This window comes from Pseudochaenichthys georgianus, chromosome 9, assembly GCF_902827115.2.
Source record: "Pseudochaenichthys georgianus chromosome 9, fPseGeo1.2, whole genome shotgun sequence".
NCBI classification, from domain to species: Eukaryota; Metazoa; Chordata; class Actinopteri; order Perciformes; family Channichthyidae; genus Pseudochaenichthys; species Pseudochaenichthys georgianus.
Window position 1 is genome coordinate 3261271 of NC_047511.1, and position 16771 is coordinate 3278041.

The 16771-nt window shown below is 49.3% G+C and overlaps 1 protein-coding gene across 2 annotated transcripts in view; it reads left to right on the forward strand.

The window, feature by feature from the left end:
* Positions 1–1710: 1710 nt before the first annotated feature.
* adam9a (ADAM metallopeptidase domain 9a) overlaps positions 1711–16771 on the forward strand; it is a 45684-nt gene continuing 30623 nt past the window's right edge. For both annotated transcript variants that reach the window (XM_034091049.1, XM_034091050.1), the window contains exons 1-6: positions 1711–1781; positions 2385–2596; positions 2808–2873; positions 11868–11939; positions 12040–12209; positions 12295–12376. In XM_034091049.1, coding sequence (XP_033946940.1) covers positions 1742–1781; positions 2385–2596; positions 2808–2873; positions 11868–11939; positions 12040–12209; positions 12295–12376 — 642 coding nt within the window. In that variant the 5' untranslated portion in view covers positions 1711–1741. The remainder of the gene's footprint in view (positions 1782–2384; positions 2597–2807; positions 2874–11867; positions 11940–12039; positions 12210–12294; positions 12377–16771) is intronic.

Below are 16771 nucleotides of genomic sequence, written 5' to 3' on the forward strand. Positions count from 1 at the left end.
ACTAAACTACAGCATACAAATACAGAGAGTAATGTAGGCCTGTTATACTGAGTGATATTTTACACACTGCTCTGCTTTCTGCACGGACCTCACAGCTGTTCTCTCTGTAAACATCGCGATGAAAGCAGTTAATAACATAATATCCAGGGGATGCATGCAGAGCTGTCATTGGCTGAGATCAGTCCGGCCGTGCGTCACGACTCTTTGAAACATCTCTGTTCCCGGAAATACATCCGTGGAGGACCCATCAGTGTATCTTCGGTTATAGCTCCTCCTCCTCCTCCGCGATGACCGATCCTCGGTCCTTGATGTGCATTTAGAGAAATGAGATGTCCTTCAAAATGGCGCGCTGAAATCCATTTCCGGGTCACTACCGGAGGACCGAGGAGTCGAGGAGTCGAGGAGGGGAAATTAGAGAAATTAGAAACCTTCTATGTACCTTGCATGGCTATTGACTAGCGCTTTGACACATTGTAAGTGATAGGCTAAGGGGCGGGACATTTCTAAGCGGTTGACCAATCACAACAGAGCTAACCAATGAGAGCAGACTGGGCTCTGGTCTCAGACAGAGGGTGAAAAGAGGTGCTGCAGCACAGGCAGTATGAGAGAAATAAAGAGCTTTTAAAGCATGGAGACATGTCCCAGTAGAGACACAACATAAAAATATGAACCTGAAAATGAGCATTTAAAAATATTCTTCTTGGGATAAAACGAAGATGAAAAATTGTTTATATTGTACAATATTCTTTTTAAATGGGTCAGATCATGCTGTACGCTCGGCAGCAACACCAGTATGTATCAGAAGAGTGGGTTGGGGGCACTTTTGTAAATGTTTCACTTCTTATTCCCCTTTCTTTTGTCACCCTTTGCTGACCACACCAGTCTTCAAATTCCAACTACACATCTGTAGAGTTTCGTCACCACACACACTCGGGTGGTGTCTCTAGAAGCACATTTGTGTTATGCTGTATTATTACGTTACATATTTCTATATTATTAGAGTCAAACACTATAACAGTACACAGTTCAAGTAGATGGCATTGTGTATTGTTTATTCTTTCATGCACAAATAAAAAATACAGAAACATAACAGAAGAAATATTTTACAGTGCTAGAACAGGCAGAAAACCCACGATTAGTATCAGAAGATTAATACGATAAAAAATATATAAATTCAATAGTGATGGCAAATTATTAGAACAAAATATAATTAAAATAACAATGAAATATAGAAACATCAAATAAAGGAACTGTGTTTTTGAAAGGAGTTTTTGTGTATGTGGGTACATTTCAAATGAATGTAGAGAGAACATGTTTAGATGCATTACATTTAACATCATTCAAACGCTCACCCTCAACATATGATATTATGTTAACATTTGATGTACTGTGTGTATATTCACAATACCATGTATAGTTTTTGCCTCTGGAGGAGATGTAAAAACGTGTCTTGCTCGGCACCTTTATTTAAAACTCATACACATTGAGGAAAGATGGAAAGACTATACCGCAGATAAAAGCAAACATTATGTAGGCAAAAATAAACACTGAAACAAATAGAAGCTGTGTTTGATGTCAAGGTTACAGTTATTAAAGCAAATGGGTGTGAATACAAATGCACAACATGATATTCATAGAGCAGAGCACAACGGCGCCTGCTGGTGTGTGTGAGACACTGCAGCCTGTCTAACGTCTCTGTTGTGTTGCAGGACCACTGTCACTATCAGGCTACGTTCAGGACATGGACGGTTCCTCTGTTGCTATGAGCATCTGCAACGGCCTCGGTAAAGCACACACCCACACACACAACTAGATTTTATACACACTGTACACACTCCCCTCTCTCTCAAGGACAAAGTTTCCTATTTATATTCCCCTCACAGATGGCTGCGTGTCTGTGTGTGTGTGTTTGTGTGTGTCATCCATCCTGCTGTTTAAGACTGTGATTTCTTATTAATTAATATGGTGGACTACACACACATTGTTTGGCTTAATTAACAGTTTGACTTTCTGAATCACTGTGCAACACACACACCTATCTCTGTGTAACACCGGTCTGAGCTGAACCTTAAAGGGCCAGTTCACCCAAAAACCTGGTCTTTGCCTCAAATTCGGTGCCATCACATTCAGTTACACAGATTACAACAGAAACAAAAAAAACCTTTTTATGAACAATAAACAACTGCATTTTTGAAAACCGATAAAGGTAATTGAATCACATATTCTGAAAATGTTTCTTGAAAAAGTCATATAAAGTATGCTGTAGAGATGATCTCTTTCAACCAGTTTCTAAGTTTCGGTGTCTCTATTTGTATATGGTGTGGATATGATGTCTCACTCGGACTAAAAAATACTACAATCTAAATATTTTGTCTTTCTTTATTTCAGAGGAGTGTTGCATCTCGCCAATGACAGTTATGGCATCGAGCCATTAGACTCCGCCCCTGACCAGCACCTGGTGTACCGCCTGCAGGATGTGACATCACAGCCTCGGGGGTGTGGCACGCCACACTACGATGGGCATGAGCATGACAGCAACACCACGGAGCATGCTCAGTACAAACCAGAGGAAATTCACCACAAACACCACAGCAGGGTGGGTCCACTCATGCACACACACACACACGCACACACACACACACACACACACACCACACACACACACACACACACACACACCACACACACACACACACACACACACACACACACACACCCACACACACACACACACACACACACACTAATGAAACAATAAAAAATGAATGTGTGCATGCATGTAAAGTAACTTGTTGTTTATGTTGCAGATGAAGCGAGCTATTCTCCATCAGACTTATTACGTGGAGCTGCTGCTGGTGGTTGATAATGAGAGGGTAACACATACACACACATACACACAAACACATACACATGTTATGTTTTAAATGAACAGTTCGATATTTGAAGGAAACGCACTGTAAATGTTGTCACTGTTGCATACTTACAAATCATTTAAAAAGTGTCTTGGGCCTTCTTTTTTGTTGTTGCACAGGGTACCAGGGGCCTCATTTATAAAACTTTGCAGAACATACAATATTTGTTTTGATTTATAAGTGGTGTACGCCAACTTGTAATAATTGTCTGCATTTGCACAAGCTCAACACACCCCCTGGTTACCTCCCACAACAACCCATAAATCGATAGTTACGGCTGTAACTACGGTTCTATGAGTCCCGGATGACCGCCAGAGGCGGTGCTTTAGCACTGGATATGTCCATCGCGCGCATGCGCAGCCCGAGTACCAATAACAACAAAGTCACCTGTGACCCACGTGACACCGGCTACATCAGCCGGTGTCGACAGAGGATCTGTTCCCAGAATCTTCTCGCGAGCACACAAGAATTCTGAGTGACAGGAAACTCTGGCGGTCATCCGGGACTCATAGAACCGTAGTTACAGCCGTAACTATCGTTCTATTTCGTCCCTACTGACCGCCAGAGGCGGTGCTTTAGCACTGGATGACCTATACCAACCATGTCATGAAGAATCCAAGCACTTACTCACCTAGTTGGAAGCAGCGGAGCTTGGCCACAAGACCACCCCCAGGGGGTGAGGAGTGGCGACATTGACCCGGTAGAACCTGGAGAATGTGCCAGAAGACGCCCATGACGCCGCGGCGCAGATGGTCTCCAGGGGCACCCCTCTTAGGGCAGCCCACGATGTTGAGACGCCTCTTGTAGAGTGGCATCTGGCCCCTGATGGCGGGGGGCGGCCACTGGCCCCATAGGCACATGTGATGGTATCCACCACCCAGTGGGACAGCCGCTGCTTCGAGAGAGCAGGACCCTTCCTAGTGCCGCCATGGCAAACGAAGAGCTGCTCTGACTGTCGTATACAGGCCGTAGCATCAATATACGCCCTCAGGGCACGCACAGGGCACAGCAACTCAGGTGTGCCGTTCTCCTGTGGAATGTTAAAGCGTGCCAGCTGGATAGGCCGATTGGAGTGGGCTAGTGGAAGCACCTTGGGCAAGAACGCCACATTCGGCCAGAGGGTGACACCCGAGCCATCGGAGTTCCACCTCAGGCATGTACTGCTTACGGAGAGGGCATGAAGCTCTCCGACTCGCTTCCCTGAGGTTATGGCAAGCAGAAATGCTGCCTTCAGGGACAGCCATTTAAGCCCGACCTGGGCCAAGGGTTCGAAGGGAGGAGATGATAGTGCATCCAACACTAGGGGCAGGTCCCAAGCCGGGGCCCTTGGGGTGCTAGGGGGGCGCTGCCGTAGAGCCCCTCTTAGAAAGAGGGACACCAACCTGTGGCGCCCCACTGTGGCGCCATCGACTCCGACATGTCGGGCAGAGATAGCAGCCATATACACCTTCAAAGTGGAGTGAGAACGTCCACTATCCAGAAGGGACTGCAGAAACTCTAAAATGGTGGCCACGGAGCAATGTCCCGGATTCTCAGCCTTACTCACACACCAGTGGGAGAAGAGCCTCCATTTGCACTCATACTGTGCCCGAGTGGATGGAGCTCTGGCATTCAGGATAGTTTCCCTGACAGATGCCGTGACACCGCTCAACAGTGGGTTGGGCCCTGCAGAGGCCAAACCCAGAGCTGAAGGCAGCGAGGGTCGGGATGCCAGATCTGACCCTTGAGCTGTGACAGGAGGTCCTTTCTGTCGGGGAGACGCCACGGTGGGCTGCCGCAGAGACTGCGTAGCAGTGGGAACCAGACTCTCCCCGGCCAGCGGGGGGCGACTAGAAGGAGCCTGTGCCCCTGGGTAAGGACCCTCTGAAGCGTCTGAAGTATCAGAGGCAACGGCGGGAAGGCATACAGAAGAGTGTCCGGCCAGTCGTGCGCCAGGGCATCCTGACCCAATGGGCTGGTCACCTCCGACCAGGAGAACCAGAGGGGGCAGTGCCTCGACTCTTCCGAGGCAAAGAGGTCCACCTCGGCCCTGCCGAAGAGGCTCCAAATTATCTCCACCACCTCCGGGTGAAGCCTCCACTCCCCCGGTGGAGGCTTGCGCCGTGAGAGGAAATCTGCGACCTGATTCAGGTCCCCTGGCAGAAAAACTGCCCGCAGACTGGTGAGGCGGGGGAGCGCCCAAGGCAAGAGGCTCTGCGAAACGCGGAGCAGCTGTGCGGACCTGGCGCCCCCCTGGTGGTTGATTTGGGCAACTGCGGACATGTTGTCCGAACGAACGAGCACATGCCTGCCCGCCAGTTGGGGTAAAAAGTGCATGAGTGCGAGCAACACCGCTCGAAGCTCCAGCACATTGATATGGCGTGCACCTTCCTGGGCAGACCACTGACCCTGCACAGTCCTGCCCTGCCACACCGCACCCCACCCCGAGAGACACGCATCCACAGTGACAGTCTCCCGGCGGGATGGGATGGTGCCCATGGGCACACCCCTCAGGAGATAGGCCCTGTCCCTCCAGCGGGACATAGAGTGGAGGCACCGCTGAGACACCCTGACTCTCTTGTGCCTGTGCCGCTTGGCGTCCAAGTGACGGCTGTTCAGCCACATCTGCATGGGGCGCAGTGACAACAGGCCCAAGGGCACGACGGCTGAGGCAGCTGTCAGTCTGCCTAAGAGCCGGAGGAACTGTATGTAAGGCACCCTCTTGCCTAGTCTGAAGATGCGAAGATGGTGGGAAATGTCGTCCACACGACGAGGTGTCAAGTAGGCCCTCATGGTGACCGAATCTAGGACCATCCCCAGATAAGTGACCTGCTGGGAAGGGTCCAGGCAACTCTTCCCGGTGTTCACTGTCAGGCCCAACCGGGCAACGTGGGATGAGAGGCGCGCCGTATCCTGGGCCCCTTGGGCCCGGGACGGCGCGCAAACCAGCCAGTCGTCCAGGTATGGCAGGACCTTCATGCCCTGTGCCTGCAGGGGAGCGAGTGCTGCCGCAACAACCCTGGTGAACACCCTTGGGGAGAGGGAGAGACCAAAGGGAAGCACCCGAAACTGATAATGTCGACCCTGAAAGGCGAACCTCAAGAACCTCCGGTGATGGGATGCAATTGGCACGTGGAAGTAGGCGTCCCTCAAGTCCACGGTTGTGAACCACTCCCCCTGTGTGACAACACGAAGGGTGTCTGCTGTGGTTAGCATATGGAAGGGTAGTACCCTCAGGAATCTGTTGATTCCTCTGAGGTCCAGAACTGGACGGAATCCGCCCACTTTCTTGCTCACAAGAAAGTACGTCGAGTAGAACCCCCCGCTCTGACGCAGGGGGTCCACTGGCTCGATTGCGCCTTTGGCCAAGAGGACGGACAACTCTTGGGCTAGCGCTAAGGCCTTCGCCGGGTCCTTGACAACTGTCATTCTGACCCCGCCGAAGGCTAGGGGCCGGCGTCGGAACTGCAACTCGTAGCCCCGGGTTAGTGTGGAAACCACCCAGGGGTCGGAAATACAGGCAGCCCAGTAGCTGAGCTGCTGCTGGGAAAACCAGCCGACGACCGGCCCCGGGACTTCAGGGCCTAGCCCCCCGGCCCCTGGAGCCCCTCGGGGGGCACCGGTAAGGCTCTGAAGCGCGAGGCCGCCTGGAAGCCAGGCGACCTGGGGCACGAAAGTCATTGGCCGGTTGAGTGGGCCGCTGGGAACTCTGCCGACCACCCCAGTAAGCCGGTGGCTGAGCGCGGCTGCTAGAGCGGCCCCTGGGCCTGCCGGGAGCGGCCGCGGGACTGCGAAGACCCGAGAGCTGCTGCCTGGTCTGCCTCGCTTGGGCAGCGCGCTCCAGTGTCTCCAGGGCAGCTGACCCAAACAGCTCCCCTGGCTCGACTGGCACGCTACGTAGGACCCTCCTACATGTCTCCGTCAGTGGTGACTGGGCCAGCCAAACCTGGCGACGAGTCTGTACCAGAAAAGACATAACTCGTCCCAATTCCCTAGTCATTAGGGCAAAGGCCTGCAGTGATGCATCGCTGAGGCCCAGCAAAGAAGGCTCGGCCGGAGCCTGCTGCAGCGAGGCGGAGACGGCCAGCATTAGATGGGAGAGGGAGTTCCCGATACGACCCATGCGTGCCGCTGCGTCGTAGGCCCTACAGAGCAGCCCATCCGTGACCCTGCACTGAGGCTGAGGGCACCTGACCTCAGGCCTTAAAGCCTCGTCAGGAGCCAGAATCAGGGAGGCGATGGCAGGCTCAATGGGTGGCATGCCACCCAGCCCCGCCCTCGCCGGGTCCTGCATGGCAGCCAAGGTCCGGGCATCGGAACCAGTGCGGCTAAAGGCCCTGGTGTCCCTCCAGCATGCCTGGAGCTCCCTCAGGTACTCCTCTGAAGGAGGAACGGTGAGGGGGACACGGGCTGGGTTACGCCTGAAGAAGGCACTAGCCGGAGCCAAGTTGGCCTGCGGAACCGGAATCTGCAGGTGCGCCAAGGCTGTACGAATGATGGCCGCCATGGAGCCGTCCTCCCCGTCCTGCAGAGACCCCTGAGCAGAGGAGAGGGAAAACTCCTCGAGCGGGACCTCGTCCTCCGTCTCTTCATTGAAGAGGTTAGCCGAAGCCGCTAGCGACAAGGCATCCTCGTACAGAGGTGCGGCAACCGAAGGAGGGGCGGCAACCGAAGGAGGGGCAGCAACCGAAGGAGGGGCAGGCGGCCCGCTAGCAGCCCCTATACCGGGCCCCGGCTGAAGGGCCACGAGGAGCGACTTCATCGTGTCCATGTCGGTAGCTAGCTGATCCACTCTAGAGGACAGCCTGTTCCTAGTCCTCTTATTGGGGGGTGCACCCATGGCCATCGCTCCCTCAAGTCGCCAGGGACGGTCGAACTGATCTGGGGGAGGATGTGACCAAGAGAGGTGTCCGTTGGCTGCCGCCAGACGTTCCACCTCAGTGATTCTAGCCACTCTGAGTGCCCGGGGCATGCAGCTACAGTTCATGCAGGCCCCTACTGTGAGAGCTTCCCTTAGATGCTCGAGGCCGAGGCAAGAGGGGCAACGGTCGTGGCCGTCCTCGGGCTCGAGAGAAGCCATACAGGCGCTACATGAATGAGCCATTCTGTAGGTAGCCAGATGCAGAGAAGCCGGGAGCGGGTGCGGGAACACAGCCTTCACCAGCTACCTGCCCTTCACTGGCTGAGGCGAGTGCCAGATGCAGCGTAACCGGGAGCGGGTGCGGGAACGCAGCCTTCACCAGCTACCTGCTTAAACCAAAACACAAGGCAGTTAGCGTCTACCAGGAGCGGGGGCGAGAACACTGCCTTCACTGGTTAATTTACAGACGAATGCCTGATGCAGCGTAACCGGGAGCGGGTGCGGGAACACAGCCTTCACCAGCTACCTGCTAAACAGAAAACACAAGGCAGTTTAGCGTCTACCAGGAGCGGGGGTGAGAACACTGCCTTCACTGGTTAATTTACAGACAAATGCCAGATGCAGCGTAACCGGGAGCGGGTGCGGGAACACAGCCTTCACCAGCTACCTGCTTAACAGAAAACACCAGGCAGTTTAGCGTCTACCAGGAGCGGGGGCGAGAACACTGCCTTCACTGGTTAATTTACAGACGAACGCCAGACGCAGCGTAACCGGGAGCGGGTGCGGGAGCACAGCCTTCACCAGCTACCTGCTTAACGGAAAAAACCAGGCCGTTTAGCGCCTACCAGGAGCGGGGGCGCAAACACTGCCTTCACTGGTTAAACTGAAGACGAACGCCAGATGCAGCGTAACCGGGAGCGGGTGTGGGAACACAGACTTCACCAGCTACTTGTTTAACAGGATAAACACGGCAACTTTAGCGCTAAATCAAAGGCGAATGCCAGCTGTAGCTAAAGAAAAAAGAACGGCACGGGAAACTCCGGTGCTCAACCCGGCGTCCGCCGAGTGGCTGCAGCCGCTACTGCTAACTAGCCAGTACAGCTCAATGCCAATGAAGTTTAGCTCAATGCTAATGAAGTTTAGCTCAATGCTAATGAAGTTTAGCTCAATGCTAATGAGGTTTAGCTCAATGCTAATGACGTTTGGCTCAGCGCCGCGGCCAAAACAGTACAAAAGCACAGCAATACTCCTGGGAGAGGGAGCGAAAACACCTCCGTCACCAAAAGACTCAGCAAACAGACAGAAATCAGGACAACTAGGTTGGGAGAGGGAGTAGAAACACTGCCGTCGCCAACCAAGCCGACACCAACCTGTCCGAACGAAGTCTCTGCGCAGCCAGCCGCAGCTCCTGGAGGACGGGTAATCCCGCGGCCCCGACTGGATGAGTCGCGAAGCTACACGCAGCCAGCTGTTTGCAGAGAATCCTTAACAAATGTTCCGAACGAACGAACGCTGCAGGCTACAAAAAATGTAGCCAAGGTACTCTCGCGCAGCGAGAAGATGAAAAGGAACAGATCCTCTGTCGACACCGGCTGATGTAGCCGGTGTCACGTGGGTCACAGGTGACTTTGTTGTTATTGGTACTCGAGCTGCGCATGCGGGCGATGGACATATCCAGTGCTAAAGCACCGCCTCTGGCGGTCAGTAGGGACGAAATAGAACTGCTATCTCGATGAGTGCAAAGGAAGAAAAAAAGTATTCGACTGTTTGCACATGCGTTAAATGCGTTAAATATTTTAACGCAATTAATTCAAAAAATTAATTACCGCCGTTAACGCGATAATTTTGACAGCACTAATATATATATAAACTAGTGCTGTCAAAATTATCGCGTTAACGGCGGTAATTAATTTTTTGAATTAATTGCGTTAAAATATTTAACGCATGTGCAGAATGGCCCGCCCCATACGTGCCACCAGTGGCAGCGCCAGGGTATGGTTGGGGTAGGCTACACCCATACCAAGAAATGTTTTAGCCCCACCATGAAAAATGATGTTAAAGTAAGCAAACTAAAGTCTGCCAACTCGCGGAGTAAATTGCACAGACAGCAGTTAGTAAGATTGATTTCAGTAGCCACGGTTTTGAAAACTTTTGTCACGTAGTGATCGTCTTCTCAATAGAACGTCTTTGATAACGGCGTGGTGTTGTTGCAGGAAGTCCCGACGGAGAATACTCTTGCTGTAGTACAGAGCAGAGCCATATAATAGTAATAATATGGCTCTGGTACAGGGGTGCACATAACTGGTACGCAGGTTATGTGCGTAATCTGAAATGCGTACCGTCACTTGTGTCACAAAGCGCATTTGCGTACCGACGTACTTGTGAAGCTTTTCCAGAAGGCGGTTAGATCACCGGACGACAGAGTCGGTCTCCGTGTGCACAGACAGGGCTGCTGTTAACGTCGGTCTGTACAACGGAACTGTGCCAAAACTACGCCAACCGGCTGCGGAGGGAGACTCCCCCCTTCACTGGAGAACTGCGCTAAAACAGCTGATCACAACATTCACACTCTGTGGTCACGAAGTACTCCACTAGCCCCCCCCCTCTGTCGACTTTCCTGAAGTACTCCCCCGTTGATAGAAATCAACACGTAATGAATTAAGACCCGGTTTGATGATTGATAGGTGTGTGGGCTGTCTTTCATTTTGACATGCAGAAAAATGTTATAATAAACATAGATACTGTATGTTAAATGGATATATCCGCCTGCTTTCATTTATCTGTCCATTCCCACAACAATATACATAAATAAATGGCATATTTTGGACATAGTTTGAATGGTGATTAATCATGATTAATTAATTTTTAAGCTGTGATTAATCTGATTAAAAATTGTAATCGTTTGACAGCCCTAATATAAACTCCCCAAACAGGCGAAAACCTACCAGTTTCACCCACTGTCTCTGCCACCTCCCTCCATGCCTGGTTCCTCCGGTTTGTATCCCGGTAGGTGAAGAGGGTCTGGTCATACAAAACCGGGTGATTTACTACGGCGATAGTTAGTTTCTCCTCCATCTTTTTTTGAAATATAGAAATGAACGGCGGGATATCTCTCCCAGCTTAGACGCGGTTTGATTGGCTACGGCTTGAGCTGTCAGATTTTCCGAAACGGGATTTGATTGGCTGGCGCTGGCGTCTCCGGCGTCAGAAGTTGAACATTGTTCAACTTCTGACGCCGGAGACGGACCTCTCTGCTACCCACAATTCAGTTCGGCGAAAAAGTGAGGCAACGTGACGTCACCCCATTCAAAGTGAATGGGCAGATTGGAGTTGTCGACGCTTCCGACGCTGTCGACGCTGTAGTGTGGACGGGCCGTAACTGAAAGCATGATGATATTTGCTGTTAGTGTTCTCACCTAAAAGTTAAGGCCAAAGAGGGAAGTGCCACTTGTGGGGGCATAGGGACGCCACACCTCTCTCTGCCTGTGAAGCACATTTGAGGCATTCATTTTCATTATGCCTCATTAGGATCAGTCACACACTCTCAGCCGCGAAACCGTGGCTGCGTGGGTGCTAGTGGAGCCTCGCAGATGGGGGTGCTGCAGCCCCCTCAGCACCCCCCCTTCCCGCGTCCATTCGCGATGTCTCGCTGTCTCGCAGACCCCACGCAGCAAGCAGGAAATGAACCCAGCTCACACTGTCCGCTCCTCACAGCAGCGAGCCGTGCAACGTCCCGCCAACACGGCACCCAGACCCCACGCAGCATTCTCATCTGTTTGTCATTACTGGTGTTGCTAACGCCATTGTAACACATAATCACTGATGTTCCGCTGTAACGGTGGTGGACTCATCAGAACAGAGTGGGCGAGCTGACCAATCAGTGGGCTCAGTGGGCTCATAGGGAGGGGGGGCGGCTCCAACAAGCCGTGTAGGACAGAGAGTGAATACACATGCTATACAGAGATGCTGTGAGAAACCAATGTGAGTTTGGAACATTGAACAATATAAATCTATTCTAGTAGACCTCAACAATGGAATTATGATCAGTAGAAATGGCCATGACATGGGACCTTTTAAGTTTGGTGTGAACATTTTTGTCCTTGTTTTTTTTTCAGTATAATTATATGAATAAGAACGAGACAGCAGTGAGGGAAGAGATGGTTCACCTGGCCAACTTTATAGACAGCGTGAGTACACACACACAAGCTTGTGGATGCATATGTAGTTGCAGTATTATTGTTGTCAATTGCATAGAAAGTGGCATGAACGTGTGTGTGTGTCGTTCAGATCTACATACAGCTGAATGTTCGGGTGGTGCTGGTTGGTCTGGAGATCTGGACTCAGCAGAACCTGATCAGCACCGAGGGGGGAGCCGAAGAGGTGCTGAGTCGCTTCACCCAGTGGAGAGAGAAAGACCTGGTCCCTCGCCGCCGCCATGACTCAGCGCAACTCATCTTGTTAGTACACACACACACAAACATACAGGAGTCAATATTGAGGATATTGGTGATGATGATGACGTTGATGATAATGTCCTTGCAGGAAGAGGAGTTTCGGGGTAACAGCAGGGATGGCTTTCGTCTCCACAGTCTGCTCCAGGAGTCACGGGGGCGGGATCAACGCGGTAAGCTGCTGATTACTTCTCTCTTCTGACTGGCTGACACCTGTCTGTCTTGTTGCATTTAAATCATATGGAACAGTTTGTAAATTAAGGGGTGGGACATCTCTACATTACATTACATTACATTGCATTTAGCTGACGCTTTTATCGAAAGCGACGTACAATAAGTGCGTTCGACCAACAAAATACAAACTTGAAGAAAACAGAATCATAAAGTACATCAGGCTTCATAGAGCCAAACATTTCAAGTGCTACTCAACTGGCTTTAGGTAAGCCAGCCCTTTGTTAGTATATAAGTGCTTTGTTAATAGTTCTATCGCTCGAAGTGGAGTCGAAAGAGATGAGTTTTCAGTCTGCGCCGGAAGGTGTGTAAGCTTTCTGCCGTCCTGATGTCAATGGGGAGCTCATTCCACCATCTTGGAGCCAGGATAGCAAACCCACGTGTTTCTGCTGATGGGAACTTGGGTCCCCCTCGCAGCGAGAGTGCAGCGAGCCGTTTGGCTGATGTAGAGCGGAGTGCACGTGCTGGGGTGTACGATTAACCATGTCCTGGATGTAGGAAGGGCCAGATCCATTCGCAGCATGGTACGCAAGTACCATTGTCTTGAAGTGGATTCTAGCAGTTACCGGAAGCCAGTGAAGGGAGCGGAGGAGCGGCGTGGTGTGGGAGAATGTTGGAAGGTTGAAGACCAGACGAGCCGCTGCATTCTGGATGAGCTGCAGAGGTCGGATGGCACATGCAGGTAGACCAGCCAGGAGGGAGTTGCAGTAGTTTAGGCGTGAGGTGACGAGAGCCTGGACCAGAACCTGCGTTGCTTTCTGGGTCAGCTGGGGACGTATCTCTACGCAGTTTACCAATCCCAACAGAGCCGGCCAGCTAGCCAATCAGAGCAGACTGGGCTCTGGTTTCAGACAGAGGGTGAAAAGAGGTGCTGCAGCACAGGCAGTATGAGAAAGATAAAGAAGTTTTTGAACATTAAAGCATGGAGTATGGAAGCAAACAAGAGACAGAAGTATTTGAATTGTATTAGACACCGAATTTATAGCATTGAAAATAATTACTTTGAAAATCATGTATCTGAATGTTTTTGCTCCGAATTTACCTATGTGAAATAAAAATGTAAAAATTCAAGTGAAAAAAAATTAGAATGTTCAAATTCTGATCCCAAAAATTCAAGTGAAAAAAATTCGACGTCAAAAAAATCGATGTCCAAAATTGCGATGCAGCATCATCCGGGCTACTCAGACAGGAAAACCAATCGAGCCCTAATGCAATCAAACCGACTTCTGGCCTATCAGAGCACGGCTTTGTCAGTCATGTGATCACAACAACCCGGGAGAAAAATGGCGGAGAACAGCAGGGCTCGCCGCTCGGGTAAGTAGTCAGTTTGTGCTCTTTATTTTACAAGCAGTGAGGGCTCGACAGCATTTGTATCTTACATTAGCTAGCTAAATGAGTGAAGTAGCCTTGTGCCTTGCTGTTAGCAAGCTCCGTAGTTATCATTAATTGAGGTGAATCACAACGTTACTGTGTCCTTTTGTGTGTGTGTGTGTGTGTGTGTGTGTGGGGGGGGGGGGGGGGGGGGTGTGACGGTTTGCAAAGTAACGTAACGATCACTTCGGTTAGATAAGTCAAGTAGAACATGCTACACTATACGAAATACTCTCTTGCAAAAGCCCTGCATTTAAACATGTTAATGTTACTTTAGTAAAAGTATGCTAGTAATTAGGAAAGTGTTGTTAAAGTATTTAAAGTCGACACAAGTTATACTATTATATAATTTGTTTTATTGTTATTACAGATGCACGAGTTGACTTAACTGTTGTAGTTGGAGCTCATTTTGAACTAATGATTACTTTCATAATGTTTTAATGTGCTGACTATTTTCTACATTAATAGATGAAGGTCTGGTTTGTTCAAACTCTCAAAATAGTAGGACATGCTGTCATAATTACCCAGAGTCCGAAGTGACACCTTTACAATGTTAAAGCTGTCAGATAAATGTAGTGATGTAAAACTAAAGTATTCAAGATAGTGTAGTGGAAAAGAGAATGTTTTAAAAAAAATGTTACTAAAACAAAATCTCTTGTTTTGGACTGACAGTAATGATTCAAGAAATAGTAGATAAATAAATAAATACACACACATCTGATTTGTTGTGGATGCAACACAACAAATGGTGCTCTTACCTGTGATGCCTCCTCCAAACATTATAACCAGACTATCATTCAAACTATAAGTAACAGTTCTGTACTTGACTTTAGACAAACAATTCAAAAGACAAAATCAACACAATTTATTGAAAGACCAATCTTTATTTTACGGTGCCTCTCCTTTTGTTTGTATTATTAAACCCTGTCAATCTAAAAACTGAGCAACTCAACAGTTAACTTTATATTTCTTATTGTCCAAAGCATCTATTACACTATTTGTTCCCCTCTCATATTCACAGGATGGATGATTAGAGACTTTGGGGGAGACCTCAGCTTTATGAACGTCCTGTCTGTTGGTTTGGCCAGAGAGGGCTGAGGGTCTTTCCCTGCGAGGAGGACCTGGGGGGTATACTACGAAGCAGGATTTTCGCTTAGCCGGCTAAATTCAGGGAAAACTCTGGGTTTCCAGTCCTACGAAGCTGGTTCTCTTTTTAGCAGGCTAGATCTCCATGGTAACTTATGCTTAGCGGCTAACCTGGTCGGGACCAGGTTAGGTTGCAGGCTAAGAGCTCAACTCAGTGAAAACACCGCCTGCTGACCAATCAGAGCTCAGTGTGCGGAGTTTAAAGCGATCAAGTCATATTACAGGAGAAAGGAAATACAGAAAAGCTGCCGTCGCAGGAAAGACGGCCGGCAAAAATCACCGACTGTGTGAACGTGAACATTAATAGAATATCACCTCCATCTTCAGAGCAATCGGACTATTATAACATTAGCGTTAAGAAAGCTTACTTAAATATCAGCCACAACATAAGTAACCGGATCAGAGTAACATTAAGTACAGTCCGCGGCATATCACTTCATAATGTATCATATATCTCCTTATCTGAGTCAGCTGAGCCGTATCTGGCCGTGCAGCACTCACAGTGTCACAGACTGTATGCAGAAGTATTATTTTAAGCAACACATTAAGTTGACGAAACACTCGAGACAAATGTAATTGAAGTCAGATCGTGTTTTAGACGGGGCAGTGATATCATAAACCTGTTAATGTACGCATTCAAACACTTGTTCTGTTCCAGCTGTGTTCACCTTGCAGGTGCAGCTCTGTGGCTTTGATCCTGAATAAAGTGTTTAAGTCATGGATGTTTAAAGTTTAACTTCTTCATTTTTGACTAGTATTAAAGTTCACTTTTAAATCAGGAAGTATGACGCTGCGCTGTCAGTGCGCTTCTCCATGTTTGTGATTGGTCGAATGCTCCAGATACGACCCCTTTCATGTGAACGCGCACCTAACTAGATAGGACACGGCTGGCTTGAGCGATCCACTTGATAACCAGCGTCGTAGGACAGTTTAGCGAGAGCGCGTATGTTTTGGATTAAGCCAACCGGCTAACTCAAACATATCCAGGTTAGGTTGAACCGGCTTCGTAGTACAGGCCCCCGGCCTGAGGGAGGAGGACCTGCACCAGCTGCACCTACAGAACTTAGCCCATGCTGGGCATAGCTGTTACCACCTGCACAGACCTAGCCTGTCACTTTATTTGACAAAATGTGTTTACTTAATCAATTAACAGATTAACATTTAGTGTAACTTATGTATATTATTTCATTTTTATTTAAAAAAAAATTGTGATGGTTCATGCTTGATAACTTTTAGTTCACATTTCAATAAATTGTATTTGCATTTGCACTCCTTTTGTCCGTTATTCTTACTGAAAATGTTAAGTTACACATTCACATCTGACTGAAGATTGGCACCATTTATTTGGGTATATCCAGTCTCTGATAGTGTTACGTTATTATGAGAGTGCTCCGTTTGATTCTGAAATTGTATATATTTATATAAATATATACATAGGCTATGTGTGTGTATATGTCCGCATCTGTAGCCTGTTATTGTCTCATCATACCGCACTGTGAATGAATCCAAGTAAATATATAAGTGGTCATGAACACATCTGTCCATCAGACAGAGGGCTGCTGTGCCTCCTGTCATCATTAATGGACGTCTCTTTAAGATGACCGCTCAGAGGAGAGGAGTTCTCATTTCTCTAACCGCCTGCTGCTTCCCCTCCTCTCTCCTCCTCCTCCTCTCTCCTCGGTTCCCCTCCTTGGCTCCTCCGCTCACATCTCCTGTGGGCGGGACTAAGTCTCGAGGAGGGCAATAAGTGAAATGAGAAAGGGCCTAAGTGTCTCTTAGTGAATGTCCTGTACTGCTCTTAAATCTCATCACATCAGCTA